We start from the raw sequence: 16763 nt of genomic DNA, 5'->3' as shown, positions 1-16763 counted from the left end.
CATAGAGCCAGAAATATACATATATTCAGACAACTCTTGCCAATATCTTTGGCCAAACCCCACCGAAATGTAAATATTTGGGTAGACCTAAAAGGCTGTAGGCCTATCTGTTTTCCACTCGAGAATTTGTGAAATTTCGACATGTTCTCATGTCGTATAAAGCTGAAGTGCTCTTTTTGTATCGATAATGTAATTGATACACCTGTCACGGTGTAAAATAACACAATCCCATCGATAAATATCTCTTTCATTTTCCATTATGTGTTCCTCTTTCAAGCCCTTCTGACACATTTGATAATAACAGTTGCCTCCCCCTCCCGCTCCCCCGAGAATAATCGCTGCACACGTGTATTTTTTTCTCATAATTTACTTCAAAGATAGTGTATTGTCCATTTTAAATACAAAAATGCTACATTAAATATACATATTAGTCTTTAATACAAATAGACTCAGGCGGCTGCAGCGATGAAGACCATTCTTGTTACATCATTAGGATTAACCATTCAGAAACTAAGATTTGAAGATAAGCATTTACTCAGAAAATAACTGTTCTCAGAATTTTCCTTTATTATTCTTATTTTTCTTATTTTTTTGTAATGCACCCACAAATAATAAATAAAGGTCCGATGGATTTTTGAAAGGGATCAAGGTATTAAATGTTTGACATACCTTTCTTTAGTTCATAAGGGGAGTCTTTACAAAGATCTACCTGCGTTTGGCCTCTGCCTTTCTGGCTTTCTCTTACCAAAGCTTCTGCTCTATTTAACACAGTCTGGTTTAATCCATTGAAATGTGCCGTGGAGCCCGTGCCTGAGCCGTGATTGCTGTGACTGTGAAGATGTCCAAAGCTGCCATAGTTCGTGTAGCCCGGGTAAAAAGGGGACGTGTAGTAGATAGGCCTGGATAGGACTGTGCTGTTTGGGAGAGGGCACTGTGGGGAGGACCGTGATGGTGACGCTGCATTGGTGGTGATCACTGTGCTGTGACCCATCCCATGACCCTGCGGCCCGTCGCTGCTGCTCTTACACCTGTCTGAGGACGTTGCGATCTCAGCCAGGGACCAGAGTTTGGGTTTAGGGGCCGATGGGGAGGAGTGAATGACAGACGTCACGTTGCTGTTTACTGTGCCCGGCGCATGGCCCATTTCTGACGGCTTGTCTTGCGCAACGAGCTCCGTTCCTCCCCGAGGCATGGCGGATGGAGACGAGGTGGTGGGTTTAGCAGACTCGGGCAGTAACTCTGTCCGATCCCCCTGGTCTTTTAATTCCGAGTCGCTCAGAAGGGGATCCGTTTCTTTGCCATGATTCTCCTCTTTAAATCTGTCGCACACTATGTCCCCCGGGTTCAGCAATTTATGATCTGCAGTGAGAGAGAAACAAGAGTTAAGTTACTGTGAAAAAGATGTATAACATTGTGACATAAGATACAGATAGACTACCAATATGTTATAGGCCCCTAATTCATGCACTCATGCGTTCATATTTGTGCATATGCTAATTACCATAATAATAGGCCTAGTTATCATAATAAGCCTGCAAACAACTAGGCATACACCTACTAAAAACCGTGATATTAATGATTGTGTTTTAATCGTAATAATTATCATTAGGCGATACACAGCCCAGTCCACCAGCTGCAGCCCGCCTTATTATGCAGTGAAAGATAAATCGAATGCTAAACACTTTACGTCACCAGCAATTTTCAGCACATGATAAGTCAAATGAGGGGAGTTCAAGGTGATCATTATGTAAAGCAATTGTCCCATTATAAATAATATACCGCCATTAACCAGCAATTCATTTTGTGCCCTGAGTGGAAACGACTGCGATAAAAAATTGATGATTTTTCTACAGACCTGACTCTGTGTCTGTCGAGTCTCCCTTGTCTTTCGGCTTGCTAGGCTCGTCGTCGTCATTCTTTTCCAGATCGATGTTCTCGTCTTCCTCCTCGTCCTCGCTCCGGTTTCGGGGAGTCCAGGTCATCTTGTTCTCCTTCTTTAGCCTCCTCCTGGCGTTGGCGAACCAGGTGGAAACTTGGGTGAGGGTCATTTTGGTGATGATGGCCAGCATGATTTTCTCGCCCTTGGTGGGGTAGGGGTTCTTACGGTGCTCGTTCAACCAGGCTTTAAGAGTGGCGGTAGCATCCCGGGTCGCGTTTTTTCGGTATGCCGGGTCACCGTAGGGGTATGACCCCAGGGGAGCAGCGTAGGGGTGATATCCTATAGACCCAGCCATGCCCGTCGTGTGGTCATAGGGAGAACTCTGAAAACAAAGCCGTCGAAAAGAAAATGCTTTTCAGATAATTGTCAACGACTCATAACAATTAAAACATTACCAAATAAGTTACAAACAAGAACAAGGCACCATAACAAACACACAAACACACACACACACACACACACACACACACACACACACACACACACACACACACACACACACACACACACACACACACACACACCTCTGACGTTTAGGTTGGTTACAATAAATCAATCAGATGCGTCACTTTTTACATTTTACACAGATGGACATTGTTCTCAACTTTATTTTTCTTTGTGCGTTTTTGTATTCAAGATGCGCCTGTCTTGCTGACTGTAGCCACTACAACGTAATCTATGCACAGTGAAAGCAACCTATTTTACAAATTAGATTAAGTATTAGCATCATGCGTAACAGGCCTACCGTGTATTCTCTTCTCATAATTTTACCAAGACAATATGTCACTATCATTATTTCCCACTATTCTTCAGCTGGCCTACATACCTGGTTTCATTTGAATATAACTGCGTGCTCAACTCCCATTCAGATTTAGAAGATGTTAAATATTAGGATCTGTGTTCCCAAGTTAACGAACATTTGGTCAATGCCCATAAAAACAACCGAGTAGCCCTAAATAAACGAGTTTATGATTTCGCACAGACTAATTAAGACCTTATCCAACAAATAACTACAGAATATATAAATGTGTTCTACCGAGGTTGGGAGCTTGCTGTGTGTTATTGTATGCAAACTGCTTCAACACAACGACCTATTTCATTGCTCATTATTTACAGGAAAATTGCATTCATCCAAAGAACAATAACATGCTAATTAGCCTAATTGGTTATTTTGCATGTTCCTCTTTGCATCAAAATGGATGGGCTTATTTACAACTAACTTACCCAAATGAAAAATAGTCATCAGCAAAATACAGACGCACGCTAAACCAGATATACATTTGCCTCATTTGCACCGTGCTAATATTCTACACATAGGCCTACCAACAATACAATATAAGATTTTCCACATGTTTTTATCCTAGGCAATTTCGACTCAATGCTCTCTCACTCACCACGTATGAAGCGAATGTGGCGGCCGCTCCCGCCTCCGCACTGTACGGGAGATGGGAGTTGTACCCGGGCGAAGCGCTGGTGAACGCCGTAGTTCCGGCATAGGGAGCAAAAGCTGAGCCAGATGAGGATCTACCAAGTTCTTCGGTCCTGGGTCCCGATATAACGCTGGTGCTGTACGCCGGGCATGAATACAGCGCCAACGAAGCGGATGGCTGGTACAAATAGCCCTGAGGATACGCCATGGTGAAAGCCCCGAAAGTAAGCCACTTACTTGCGCACTTTTCCTCTTTATTTTCTCATGCACTGTCCGATTTCAGTCATAGGAGTCTCGTATCAACAGACCGCTGTCTGTTCCCCCTAAATGATTGCAGTAAAAAGCAAAAATATAAACAAATACATAGACTTAGATATATTTTTTTTGTCGCTGATAGTCAGCTACAACTGACCGTTGTGTTTGCTTGCTACGCTCTATTTGTCCTATCTCTCTCTCACTTGCTCATGCCGTGCAGAATAAGTTTTTTTGCCTTCCGATGGGGGCTTTGCTTGGGAAAATGTCCTGCCAAGATGCTAAATTGTAAATTGAGGATTCTGACGCCTACTACGTTCTTCACGCTCCTCCTATCGGGGTGTAGTCATCGAAGGAAAAGGCAAGCTTATGCTGGGTTAATACCACAGCCCTGCCTATCTCTGTCTGTCTCTCTCTCCCTCTCCATGTTTTCTTTTTTTCTCCCCGCTTTCCCCCCTCCCTCTCGTTCTCTCACTAACAATCCCTCTCCCGCTATTTCTCTGTTTTTTTTCTCTAACAAGGACTCCAGTACACCAGCCCCTGGATCGCGATATCATGCGAGCCAGTAGATCAACTCCAACTTTCTTCTTATTCTAAATACATGAAGCCGTCACTTTCACACTTGATCAATAACAAATAGACTGTTGTCTGTCAGGAACAGCTTTCCAGATACTGAAGGGGAAAAAAGCGCTCAATGTTCTGCAAGCTGCTCTTCTTTTTTCCATGATTCATGGTTTATTGTTTCTTTTGAGCGCAAAACTTGTCTTTTTGAATAGATGCCTCGTAACAGCCTAACTGGTAACAGCCTAACTGGTAACAGCCTAACTGGTAACAGCCTAACTGGTAACAGCCTAATTGGTAACAGCCTAACTGGTAACAGCCTAACTGGTAACAGCCTAACTGGTAACAGCCTAACTGACGGTCGGTGATCCTGTAAATTAAAATTCGCAACGGGAGCTAAAAAGGGGCGACGGTTTTTGATTTTGATTTATTTTGTGCATATCGACTTTCTTACGCCAGACGCATTTTGTGTTGTTAGTGTAAGACATGGCAAGAGCATGCGTAAATGATAGCGCGAATAATACACAGTAGAATATAAATATAACCTTTATCCCAAACTATTTAGGTTTGGCTGTTTGTGTAAACGTATTTTTTTCCTTAACCAGCTATTTGTAATATTAGCTGAAATCTAGGAAGCATTCCACTCAGCTGTGGGATAAGCAACTCTTAACGTGTGACAGCTGTTAACTGAAGCGGCTGCTAAATAGTTTTCTCCGTAGATCCAGGAATAAACCAGTCACATACACTCTCTCGCTCTCTCTCACCCCGAAAGTCATAAAAGCCCCAAGCGAGGGCAGATTAGTACCATATGAACTACAGCAAATCCGCTATGACCACTGGATGTAATCTCCTTTGATGCCACCAGATACGTTTCTCTGCAGAAATATGGAGAGTCCCGATTCATTTAATATCTTGTGCTTATCGGCCATTATGGATATCCAGATTTTTCATTTCAGCACAATGTCTTTTTACGCACCTGTGCCATATATGAGTCACTCCTCAATTATTTATTAAATTATCATCAATATAATGATAGGCCAATATTAATAGGCCTAATGATAATACAAATATCTATACTAGTTAGGTTATACTATATCATAGTATTTATATTATAATAATATTGCACGATATCTTTTTAAACTTGTAATAGTTTTATATTTAGAAAATGTATTTTAGACTCATATTTTAACCACAATAAAGGTATAATAATGCACATCCGGATTGAATTTGTTTTTGTAATACAGACATTCACAGGCCTTATAGTCACAGTGCTGATTATTTCTGGCTTTATAGTTCAAATCCCCGATAAACCGAAAGGGATCGCTGTAGGCGCTGCTAAAAAGTGTGTGCATAGTGTCACGTGTTCCTACGCGTTGAAACCCTCTGGAGAGCAGCAGAGAGTGATGACGCTGTACAGTGAGCCAATGCAGAGTTGGGGAAAGGCAAGAAAGATACATACATGAAGTAAGAATAATGATGATGACAACGGTACTAGAATAGCTACTTTTACAACCACCGGCAGTGCTATGATAGCCAAACTAATTATTGTTACCCCAACAGTTTTTCTTCCTCATGTTCTTGCAGCAACATCTATGACAACACAGGTATATAAGGTTCAGGATACTAATGTTGATATTGTTTATACTGGACCTACTACATCTATTTTTGAAGAAAAAGTAGAGGTCTAGAAATAATGATATCCTACTCTACTGATGATGGACATAATACTATTAGACCTACTAATAATAATAGTACTACTATTATTGATCATATTTTGCCATTGATAAACTGAAAACAAAATATTTATTTAATGGTAGGCCTATGTCAATGTATTACCCTTTGTAGCAGGGCTACGATAGATATACGCCATAAAGGTATATGCTACTGTTGTTTATACATATATTTTTAAATATAGACTACAACGAACTATTAGACTATAATTGATTTCGTATAATATACAAATGAATCAATAATAATCTAAGTAAACACCTACTCAAGTGTAATTGTACTTTTCCCATTGAAGTTGTCATGAGTGCCCGCAAGGGTTTAAGCGACATTCATTGTATTATTGGCCAATTAAATTTACTGTTCCTCAATGAGGGACGTAATCAATGGCCAATGCTCAGTCACTCATCTCTGAATAGCATACCGGTTACCAGGGATACCGAGGGGGGAGAGAGGTATTTTGAATGACGTCAACATGCATTGATACTCTATTATCGACAATAATGACTTCCAGGCACCATACGCGCATGATAAGACGTCTATTCTGAAGTAGGACGAGGAGGTGTGTGTGTGTGTGTGTGTGTGTGTGTGTGTGTGTGTGTGTGTGTGTGAGATCACAAGGAGCGGGAAAAATTACGTATAGCTCGTGCTGAGGAAAAGGTAGGAAACGGATAATTTTCCATAACAGAAATATACCCTAGCTGAAGTTGAGTGCACTCTCGCTTTTTTAATCGGTGATAATATTATATTAGAGAATAATCAAATACACGGGATAAAATAGTTTTCAAGTATAGGCTAATGTCTGCATGTTATACATATGTCATACCACTTTGAAGCGGTGTATGAACCTATTATATATGTATTTAAAATCAACTGTATATTCTACGTATATTTACATATATGAAACGTCATAGTTGTCAAAACATACGTTTGATAAAATATAGAAAAAACGGACAATAAATTGACATATCCTATGACAGGCTCCAGTATAAGCTTTACGCACACTCTGCTGGACATCATTGACTGGAAGCTATTCCAAGTGTCTTACACTTGCTAGACTTTTGTATACATGTGAAAAAGCAGTACCATTCAGACAGCTTCTGTAGGACTAGTCCACACTGGTCGAGAAACCAGTAAGAGCAGAAGAGAGAGCCCAGCGGTGGAGCAAACCAAACATGCATATGAAGGATGAAGCATCACAGTGAACATGCCTGAGGGAGCAGGCGTAATCTAATTTGGATTTAGAGACTATTATTAGAAAGCATTAACTATTGTACTAGACTAATTGCCTCTCGCGTTCATAGAGATGATGGTTAAGTTTAATTAAGTTGGTTAACGTCAAGCGCTTGACAGATTCCTTCGTTGGCACAAGGTCAGGAATTCTGTGCTCTCTAGAAAGCAGTGGTTAGTTGGTACCTACAATAGGGAAACCCGCTTCAAGTATTCATAATAATTTAGAAGCCCTTCTAAATCTGTGTCCTAAACCGATTAGTTGACACCAACTTTTCTTTGTTGTATTATCTGTAGGCTTTTGCCACTTGGAAGCCAATTGAAATTCAAAACAGTTTCGCTCCCAATGCTTTGGGGAGATCTGCTGCAAATAATGGATGCTATTTATTTTTGACCTTGCAGTTTTTTAATGAAATGATTAAACATACTTGCACTGCGTCCCTCGACGGAACACCTGCATTGAATCTGCTGATCCCATTGCTGACAATAGCAATTCATTTGTAGGTGGCACAACATTATTGTGGCTATATAGCCTACTAACTAGTTGTAAAAGTATTAGTGATTGAATCATCACTACTGCTATTTATCTGGTGTCATACAGTGTTTTTGGGATATTTCATGTAATATTATTCTAAATGTGCATGATTTTGTTATTATCTAAGTTACCAATATGAAAATATTAAAAACCAAGATAATACACATTGTGCTGTTTGTGTGTATTTTTGTTGTTGGTTCATTTATTATGTAATGTATGCACCCATTTACTTATGCAGCCACATCCAAGTATTTCTCTTCTTTATAAATTAACTTCCATTTTGTAATGTGGTCAGAAGTCAGCAGTGTGTACGGCCATCTTTGTTGTGTGATGTCATGCTGCTATCCAGTTTTACTGGAGATGCCTACAGATGGTGGCATGGAGTTCACATCAGACTGACATTCAGGTCACACTCCTTTTACTTCAAATATGAACCTAACTATATTTTCTGACCAACATTTGAAACAAACATTTAAATTGCAAAACAGAGATTCACATATTCAAGACATTAGGTATTTGTTAATGTATGTATTGTTCATAAACAATTATATAATTACATGCAATCATTTGAAATAAGTAGTTTAATAACATACTTATCGCTATAGTATACACCAGGGCAACATTTCAACTGAGTTGGTCCCCTTGATATTTTCTTTTCTAGGTCACTTCTGTCTGTGTCTGTCTGCCAATCTGAATTAAGATGAATGGGGCTAGAATGAGTCCACTCCCCTTTCTCTGGAGCCTGTCCTCCCCTCTGCCCTATACCCCAGGCTGAATGGAAGGGGCTGGGGTTAGCTAAGTGTTGAAATGATGACCCTATTATCACCATGATGAGAAGCCATTCAGAAATCAGAGATCTCAGACAAAGATTGGGCCCTTCCAACCTTTCTTCTCTCTCTCTCTCTCTCTCTCTCTCTCTCTCTCTCCATCTCTCCATCTCTCTCTCTCTCTCTCTCTCTCTCTCTCTCTCTCTCTCTCTCTCTCTCTCTCTCTCTCTCTCTCTCTGTCTCTCTCTGTCTCTCTCTCTTGCATCTCACTGCCAACTGTGCAGATTATGATTGATTTGCTCGAGACGGATTGCAGGAAGCAGACATTGATTTTTCAATGTCTTATCAAAAAATATATTTACAGTTGTATCCAGCTTTTCTATGGGTCACCACGTCCCATCCCACCCCACTCTGTTTTCTTTCTAAAGGGATAATACACCCTATTCCATGACAAGACAAATTACCTGTAATTTTATTTTAGAAATGATTCAATAGCTCTAGAGACTAAATTAATATTGATTGGGCATAATGAAGCCTGAGTAAAGTGAAAACAAGCTCTTTGAGGCAGGCACCTCCCTCATCAGCACCTAGCTAACCTCAGCCTGACTGCATGGGCTCTGCTCTGTGGTGAACCCATGCCATCACTGTTACTATGCTATTGTGTGCACTGTGGGAGAAATAATGTACATTTTATGCACATTATAGACTTATGATGATCCGCTTACCAGTTGTGTTGTTAGCCTAAAGATCTCAGATGGCCCATGCTGATGAAGTGTACTGTATTCATCCCCCATTTCTACGCCTCTCACTGGTGTAGGTAAACTGATTCAGGATCAGAGGGAATGTCTGTCTGTTGTCTTAGCAGATATAAGTAAACAACTATTATGGAGGACTTGTTATGATAATGCTATAGGTTCCATGTTGTTTCCATTTCATATGCATATATATGACAACTCCTTTGAAGCTGTGAGGTGTTCAACCTGAAACGCCTTGAAAAGGCACAGCGGCAGTGGGGAAGTGAGTTGTACCCTGGATATTAGCATTTTACTAATCTAATAGACATTTTGTGAGTGAGAGTTGTGGATTGGCGGTTGGGTAAGACGTTAGAGATGCTGCTTGGTTATGTATGTGAAGGGTAATAGAAGCTGATGAGGTTGATGATAGATCACAGCCCAGGTAGTGTAAACACATTAACCCCCCAGGGCTGCCTGGTTATGTTGTGTACCTGAGATATCTCCCATAATCCCCCTTTCTTCTCATCCCATCAGCCCCCTCTTCTTCCCTCCCCACCCTCTTCACCCCCCCCCCATCCTCACCCCTCTCTCCTCATCATTCTTCTCCCCCATCAACAGCCTACCCTTCCTCCTCACCCTACTAGTTTGGAGCACAAACTACTACCAGCCGTACCAGTAGCAGCAGCAGCTACGTACTATAATCTGTCAACATGCCCTTTAATTGGAGCTAGTGAGAAAACAACACATGCTAGTTCCCAGTTCCAGTTGTGCTGTTGATCTCTTGGTGCAGATGTCAAAGAACACACAGTTCAAGAGAGGAGGAGATGAAAATAAATGATCCCTGGAGAGATTGTAGCATAATTAAAAGTGTATTTTAATAGGCTTGTAATGCTGAAGTGAACACATTCCAGTCTTGTTGCCTTAAGTAGAGGGCAAACTCTGTGGCTGACTGATGGTTGGAGGAGGGCAGTGGGATTCTGCTGAGGGAGCTTGTAAACAATATTACCCTGACCGTCAACAGACAGGCAGGCTCCACCTGGTGTCGGTCACTGGCTGCACTTACAGTAGGGCTACAGGACTGTGTTTGAGATGGCACCCTATGCCCTATGTAGTGCACTACTTCGGTTAAAAGTAGTGGACTAATAGAGAATAGGGCTTTGGTCAAAAGTAGAGCACTATATCGGCAATAGGGTGCCATTTTGGACTCACATCAGCACTTTGTCCTCGTTCTTTCCCACACACCCCCTTCCATTATGTCTTTTGTTTCCTTAAATGAGGTCTTTTCATCCAGAACAGAACACCATCTCTCTCTCTCTTTCTTTCTGTCTCTCTCTCTCTATGTGTGTTTCTCACTCTGTTTTTTTCTCTCTCTGATTCTCTCTCTCTCTCTCTCTCTCTCTCTCTCTCTCTCTCTCTCTCTCTCTCTCTCTCTCTCTCTCTCTCTCTCTCTCTCTCTCTCTCTCTCTCTCTCTCACTCTCACTCTCACTCTCACTCTCACTCTCACTCTCACTCTCAATCTCTCTCTCTCCTTCTGCCTATAGCCACTCGGACAAGTTCTGTCTGTCTACCTCCTACATTAAACCCACTACAGACCCAGCGGTAGGTTACAGTGAGAAAATGGATTGCAGGGCCTTGATTTGAGGCCTGTACACTGTAATCAAATGGTTAAAGACCAGAGTAGAGTGGAGGAGGAGGAGTAGTATGTTCTGCTGTACATTTCAGTGCAGCAATGTTGCTTTTTTTGTGTTTTCTAAGGGAGGCCTTTGATGCTATATCCTCTTACCTTTGTAGTCCTAGCAGCCATGTTTCATAAACACAAAATGGAAACATCCTTGAACATTTGAAATGTAGATTGCTCTCTCTCCCCGCCACTCTGCATTCCACACGTGCCCAGTCGCATTCTCCCTCTCCTTCTCTCTCCCAGCTCTGAGGTCTAGAGTTACCTCTCCCACTGCCTGTGATACACTTACTCGTCTTACAGTCTTACCCCTCTGTTCTGTGTCATGTATAATCTGCAGAAACAACAATGCCCACATGGTTTTCTTCTCTGTAATGAAGTATGTATTCCAGTGCAACACTGGTGCTGTGTTCTCTGTATTCATTACAGTGGGTTTTTGTTTCAGGACAATAACCACCAGCCAGCAGCTTTAACACACTGTGCTGTATGATTAGTGTGAGGAAGTGCCAGGTGTAAACTGACAGCAGAATGTGATGTAGGCGTTGTTGTCTGTATAATCACATCTCTCTGGATATTGTTTTTATTGTACATCAGTAATAAGCTATGTTTAGTAAATTGTTGTACACTGTGTAAACAGAGGCAATAGTACACTTGAAATCATTGTCCACATTGTTGTCTTTGTAATCAATTTGGCTTCTCAGTCAGGCCCTTTTTTGAGAGACCGACAGCACACAGCACCTGACACACCGCCCTGGGCCCTGGGTGATAGAGCCAGATGCAGAGCTCCTCTCCTTAATGCCTCACACCTGGTGCCGTTCTGGAGAGGCTTCCACCACAGGTACTGTCTTCTGTCCTCTCAATCCCCTAGTCAAACCCCTCAGGTATTTTTTCCTCCCCAGTGGATGTCCATGGGGTGCGTTTGTTTCCCTTTGCCACCCGACTCTCAGCTCAAGGCCCAGTGTGTGTGTTGTGGTTTAGGAATTATCAGGTGGTGTCAATAATCCCATAGTCCATCCCCATCATGACTCTCTCCTTTCCCCCCTTATTTCTCTGTGATGTGTTTAACAACTGGGCGCACTAGCTATCTGTGAGTGCTACTCACCTTTCAGCTGCTTACAGGCACATCTGCTGCATGCCGTAGTGACTAAGACTGAGACGCCATAGCTAACCAGCTAAGGTAAACACAGCAGGGAGATCAAAGGAAAGGCAGGCTGCAGGCTCGGCTGCCGCTACGCCACCTGAGTGTGTTGACGGCAACGCACCGGAGCGTGACATGACCTGGCAATGGAGACGCCTTCAGAGTGGAATACCCACTTTGTGACATTTATTTTGATCCAGACCAAAACAATCCCCAGGCCTAGTATAGTTCTATAGATGTGACATAGTTCTGCAGATACGACTCAGTTAAGTGGAAAAGTGTAAATTGTTTTGTTGAAGGTATTGAAGGAAACATATTATTGAAGTAAATGTAATCTTGTTTGAAAATACTGTACTGACATTTGCATAAAATAGGATATGAACGATACTGTTCTTTTATAGACGTGCTTTATTTGTGTTGACATGTGACTCCTTCCTCCCTGATGCAAATGAAACCTAAACATTAGTGGAGGGGAAGGCAACCGTGGCACATAAAGGGTTCTCTGAGCCTCCAAGCACTTTTAACAGACAACTATCACTAATCACTCCCAGTGCACTGTGGCGTGTAATTACTCTGCCAAACGTTTGCCGTTCAGAGTTTAGCACCGGGAGCCCTGAACTGCGCTTCCCTGTCTGTCGTCACCATGCCGGGTGTGTGTGGTGGGAGCTGTGGGGGAGCCTGTCCCCCCCCCTCTCTCTCTCTCTCTCTCTCTCTCGCTCTCTCGCTCTCTCTTTCTCTCTCTCTTTCACTCTCTCTATCTCACTCTTTCTCACGCTCTCTCTCTCTCTCCCTCCCTCCTCCCCCTTTACCATGGGCTGGAAGCTGAGCCTCCCTCTCAATATTTAGAGAAAGGTCCTCCATGCGGGAGAGGAGAGGAGGAGAGGGCTGACTGAGGTTGGTGCTTCCGGCTTTGTGGGCGCCCATTTAAGCAGGCTTTGAAACCTTAGCCATCCGGAGATCAGAAATAGCCTTATTGACTGGGCCCAGGAGTGAATGAGCACACAGGGTCCGGAGTGTTCACCCTGCAGAGCTGAGCACAGGGGACGCATGCTAGAATGCTCTACAAAGGACTACAGACATTAATTTTACATTAGAGAAAAATAACAGTACTGGGGATTATTTTTAGGGTTTTCAATGGTTTCACTTCAGGGTTGAATTACCACTTTGTGTTTGGATTATTTCTACAATTTACTGCTCATATTGTTTTAAAACCCCAGCATCCCAGAATATTACTTTAACCCCCTCGCCTCCCCTCTCTCTCTGTCTCTCTCTCTCCTTATTTACTTTTTTTAACTAGGCAAGTCAGTTAAGAACTAATTCTTATTTACAATGATGGCTTTTTACTAAGGAGGTTGTCTGTCTACTGTGTGTGATGTGTCCTCTATCTGTGTGAAGGCTGATAAGACGACACGATACAAATGCAATGTGAAAGGAAGCTGCCTGGAGAGCAGAGCAGGTAGGGAGTACAGAGCAGGGAGAGAAAGCTGACTGGAGAGCAGAGCAGGTAGGGAGTACAGAGCAGGGAGAGGAAGCTGACTGGAGAGCAGAGCAGGTAGGGAGTACAGAGCAGGGAGAGGAAGCTGACTGGAGAGCAGAGCAGGTAGGGAGTACAGAGCAGGAAGAGGAAGCTGACTGGAGAGCAGAGCAGGTAGGGAGTACAGAGCAGGGAGAGGAAGCTGACTGGAGAGCAGAGCAGGTAGGGAGTACAGAGCAGGAGAGGAAGCTGACTGGAGAGCAGAGCAGGTAGGGAGTACAGAGCAGGAAGAGGAAGCTGACTGGAGAGCAGAGCAGGTAGGGAGTACAGAGCAGGGAGAGGAAGCTGACTGGAGAGCAGAGCAGGTAGGGAGTACAGAGCAGGGAGAGAAAGCTGACTGGAGAGCAGAGCAGGTAGGGAGTACAGAGCAGGGAGAGGAAGCTGACTGGAGAGCAGAGCAGGTAGGGAGTACAGAGCAGGGAGAGGAAGCTGACTGGAGAGCAGAGCAGGTAGGGAGTACAGAGCAGGAAGAGGAAGCTGACTGGAGAGCAGAGCAGGTAGGGAGTACAGAGCAGGGAGAGGAAGCTGACTGGAGAGCAGAGCAGGTAGGGAGTACAGAGCAGGGAGAGAAAGCTGACTGGAGAGCAGAGCAGGTAGGGAGTACAGAGCAGGGAGAGAAAGCTGACTTGAGAGCAGAGCAGGTAGGGAGTACAGAGCAGGGAGAGGAAGCTGACTGGAGAGCAGAGCAGGTAGGGAGTACAGAGCAGGGAGAGGAAGCTGACTGGAGAGCAGAGCAGGTAGGGAGTACAGAACAGGGAGAGGGAAGGAGAAGGAAGGGGATCTCATAATGACTATTAGCTGGATTTCACGGGCTGCCTCTGATCTCCTGCCATGACAGGAGCCTTTATGAGAGGCTGGGTGTGCCAGGATCACCGCCTGGTTGCCCCTGTCCTGTCTCAGAGTATAATCACACACACACACACACACACACACACACACACACACACACACACACACACACACACACACACACACACACACACACACACACACACACACACACACACACACACACACACACACACACACACACACACACACACACACACACACACACACCAGCTGTACAGTGGACGGTGGGACGCCATACAGTGGCTTGCGAAAGTATTCACCCTCTCCTTGGCATTTTTCCTATTTTGTTGCCTTATAATTTGATTTACACAACATGCCTACCACTTTGAAGATGCAGAATATTTTTTATTGTGGAACAAAAAAGAAACAAGACAAAAAAACAGAAAACTTGAGCGTGCATAGCTATTCACCCCTCCCCCCAAAAAGTAAATACTTTGTAAAGCCACCTTTTGCAGCAATTACAGCTGCAAGTCTCTTGGGGTGTGTCTCTATAAGCTTGGCACATCTAGCCACTGGGAGTTTTTTCCATTCAAGGCAAAACTGCTCCAGCTCCTTCAAGTTGGATGCGTTTCCACTGGTGTACAGCAATCTTTAAGTCATACCTCATAGTCTCAATTGGATTGAGGCCTGGGCTTTGACAAGGCCATTCCAAGACATTTAAATGTTTCCCCTTAAACCACTCGAGAGTTGCTTTAGCAGTATGTTTAGGGTCATTGTCCTGCTGGAAGGTGAACCTCCGTCCCAGTCTCAAATCTCTGGAAGACTGAATTTCCCTGTATTTAGCGCCATCCATCATACCTTCAATTCTGACTAGTTTCCCAGTCCCTGCCAATAAAAAACATCCCCACAGCATGTTGCTGCCACCACCATGTTTCACTGTGTGGATGGTGTTCTCGGGGAGATGAGAGGTGTTGGGTTTGCCCCAGACAAAGCGTTTTCTTTGATGGGCAAAAAGCTCAATTTTAGTCTCATCTGACCAGAGTACCTTCTTCCATATGTTTCGGGAGTCTCCCATATGCTTTTTGGCGAACACCAAATGTGTTTGCTTATTTTTCCTTTTAGAAATGGCTTTTTTTCTGTCCACTCTTCCATAAGGCCCAGCTCTGTAGAGTGTACAGAAGTGGTCCTGTGGACAGATACTCCAATCTCCGCTGTGGAGCTTTGCAGCTCCTTCAGGGTTATCTTTGGTCTCTTTGTTGCATCTCTGATTATTGCCCTCCTTGCCTGGTCTGTGAGTTTTGGTGGGCGGCCCTCTCTTGGCAGGTTTGTTGTGGTGCCATATTCTTAAACATTTTAAATAATGGATTTAATGGTGCTCTGTGGGATGTTCAAAGTTTCTGATATTTTTTTATAACCCAACCCTGATCTGTACTTCTCCACAACTTTGTCCCTGACCTGTTTGGAGAACGTCTTGGTCTTAATGGTATTGCTTGCTTGGTGGTTCCCCTTGCTTAGTGGTGTTGCAGACTCTGGGGCCTTTCAGAACAGGTGTATCGTATATATACTGAGATCATGTGACAGATCGTGTGACAGATCATGTGACACTTACAGTATATTGCACACAGGTGGACTTTATTAAAATTATTATGTGACTTCTGAAGGTAATTGGTTGCACCAGATCGTATTTAGGGGCTTCATAGCAAAGGGGAGGAATACATATGCACACATCACTTTTCAGTTTATTTTTGGGGATAATTTCTTTTAAACAAGTTTTTTTTTCTCCATCAATTTGCACTATTTTGTGTATGTCCATTACATTAAATCCAAATAAAAATCTACTTAAATTCCAGGTTGTAATGCAACAAAATAGGAAAAATGCCAAGGGGGATGAATACTTTTGCAAGGTACTGTACAAGACGTTGATTTGATTTTTGCAAACTTTTTCTGGTGTGTTCTTCTTATTTGATCATTCTCTGTCATTCATTGACTGACCATTGTGGTGAGGTTTTGGGGGGAAGTACTGTAGGTCTTTCCCGGGGCAATAGATATCATTTTTTAGCTTGCCATACGGCATATCCATTTAGAGAGTAGTGATTATTTTAGCATGTAGTACAATGTAAAATGTCTATCATTATCTTAATTTCAAAAGTACATTTGCAAGATATTGTATGCCATTACACCACTAAACTTACAGAGCTTAATTGGAATGTCTAGCTGTAAGGGGTGCGTAACTGGTGGCAGGGAAGTCAGACGCAGGAGAGCAGAACTGGGTAATAACCAGAGCAGTTTAATTATCAAAACCAACGGCATCCAGAATAACAAAATATGGGTACAAAACCCGTCGTGCACCAGTCACAATGTGCACAAGCACTTACAACAAACCATTTCACACACACAGACATGGGGGGAACAGAAGGTTAAATACAAGTAATGAGGGAAATGAAAACC

General features: G+C 43.0%; 1 protein-coding gene across 2 annotated transcripts in view; it reads right to left on the bottom strand.

Annotated features, from left to right (window-relative positions):
- Nucleotides 1-349: 349 nt before the first annotated feature.
- The window catches only part of irx5a (iroquois homeobox 5a), a 53588-nt gene continuing 37174 nt past the window's right edge, over nucleotides 350-16763 (bottom strand). The window contains exons 1-3 of one of the 2 annotated variants that reach the window (XM_035766697.2): nucleotides 3334-3959; nucleotides 1856-2261; nucleotides 350-1359 (exon numbers count right to left, since the gene is read on the bottom strand). In XM_035766697.2, coding sequence (XP_035622590.2) covers nucleotides 653-1359; nucleotides 1856-2261; nucleotides 3334-3576 — 1356 coding nt within the window. In that variant the 5' untranslated portion in view covers nucleotides 3577-3959 and the 3' untranslated portion in view covers nucleotides 350-652. Of the gene's footprint in view, nucleotides 1360-1855; nucleotides 2262-3333; nucleotides 3960-16763 lie in introns of those variants that run through there. The other variant, XM_052484881.1, reaches the window with a different exon arrangement.

This window comes from Oncorhynchus keta, chromosome 2, assembly GCF_023373465.1.
Source record: "Oncorhynchus keta strain PuntledgeMale-10-30-2019 chromosome 2, Oket_V2, whole genome shotgun sequence".
Taxonomy (NCBI): Eukaryota; Metazoa; Chordata; class Actinopteri; order Salmoniformes; family Salmonidae; genus Oncorhynchus; species Oncorhynchus keta.
The sequence above is the reverse complement of the archived record's forward strand: the minus strand, read 5'-3'. Positions and strand labels throughout refer to the sequence as shown.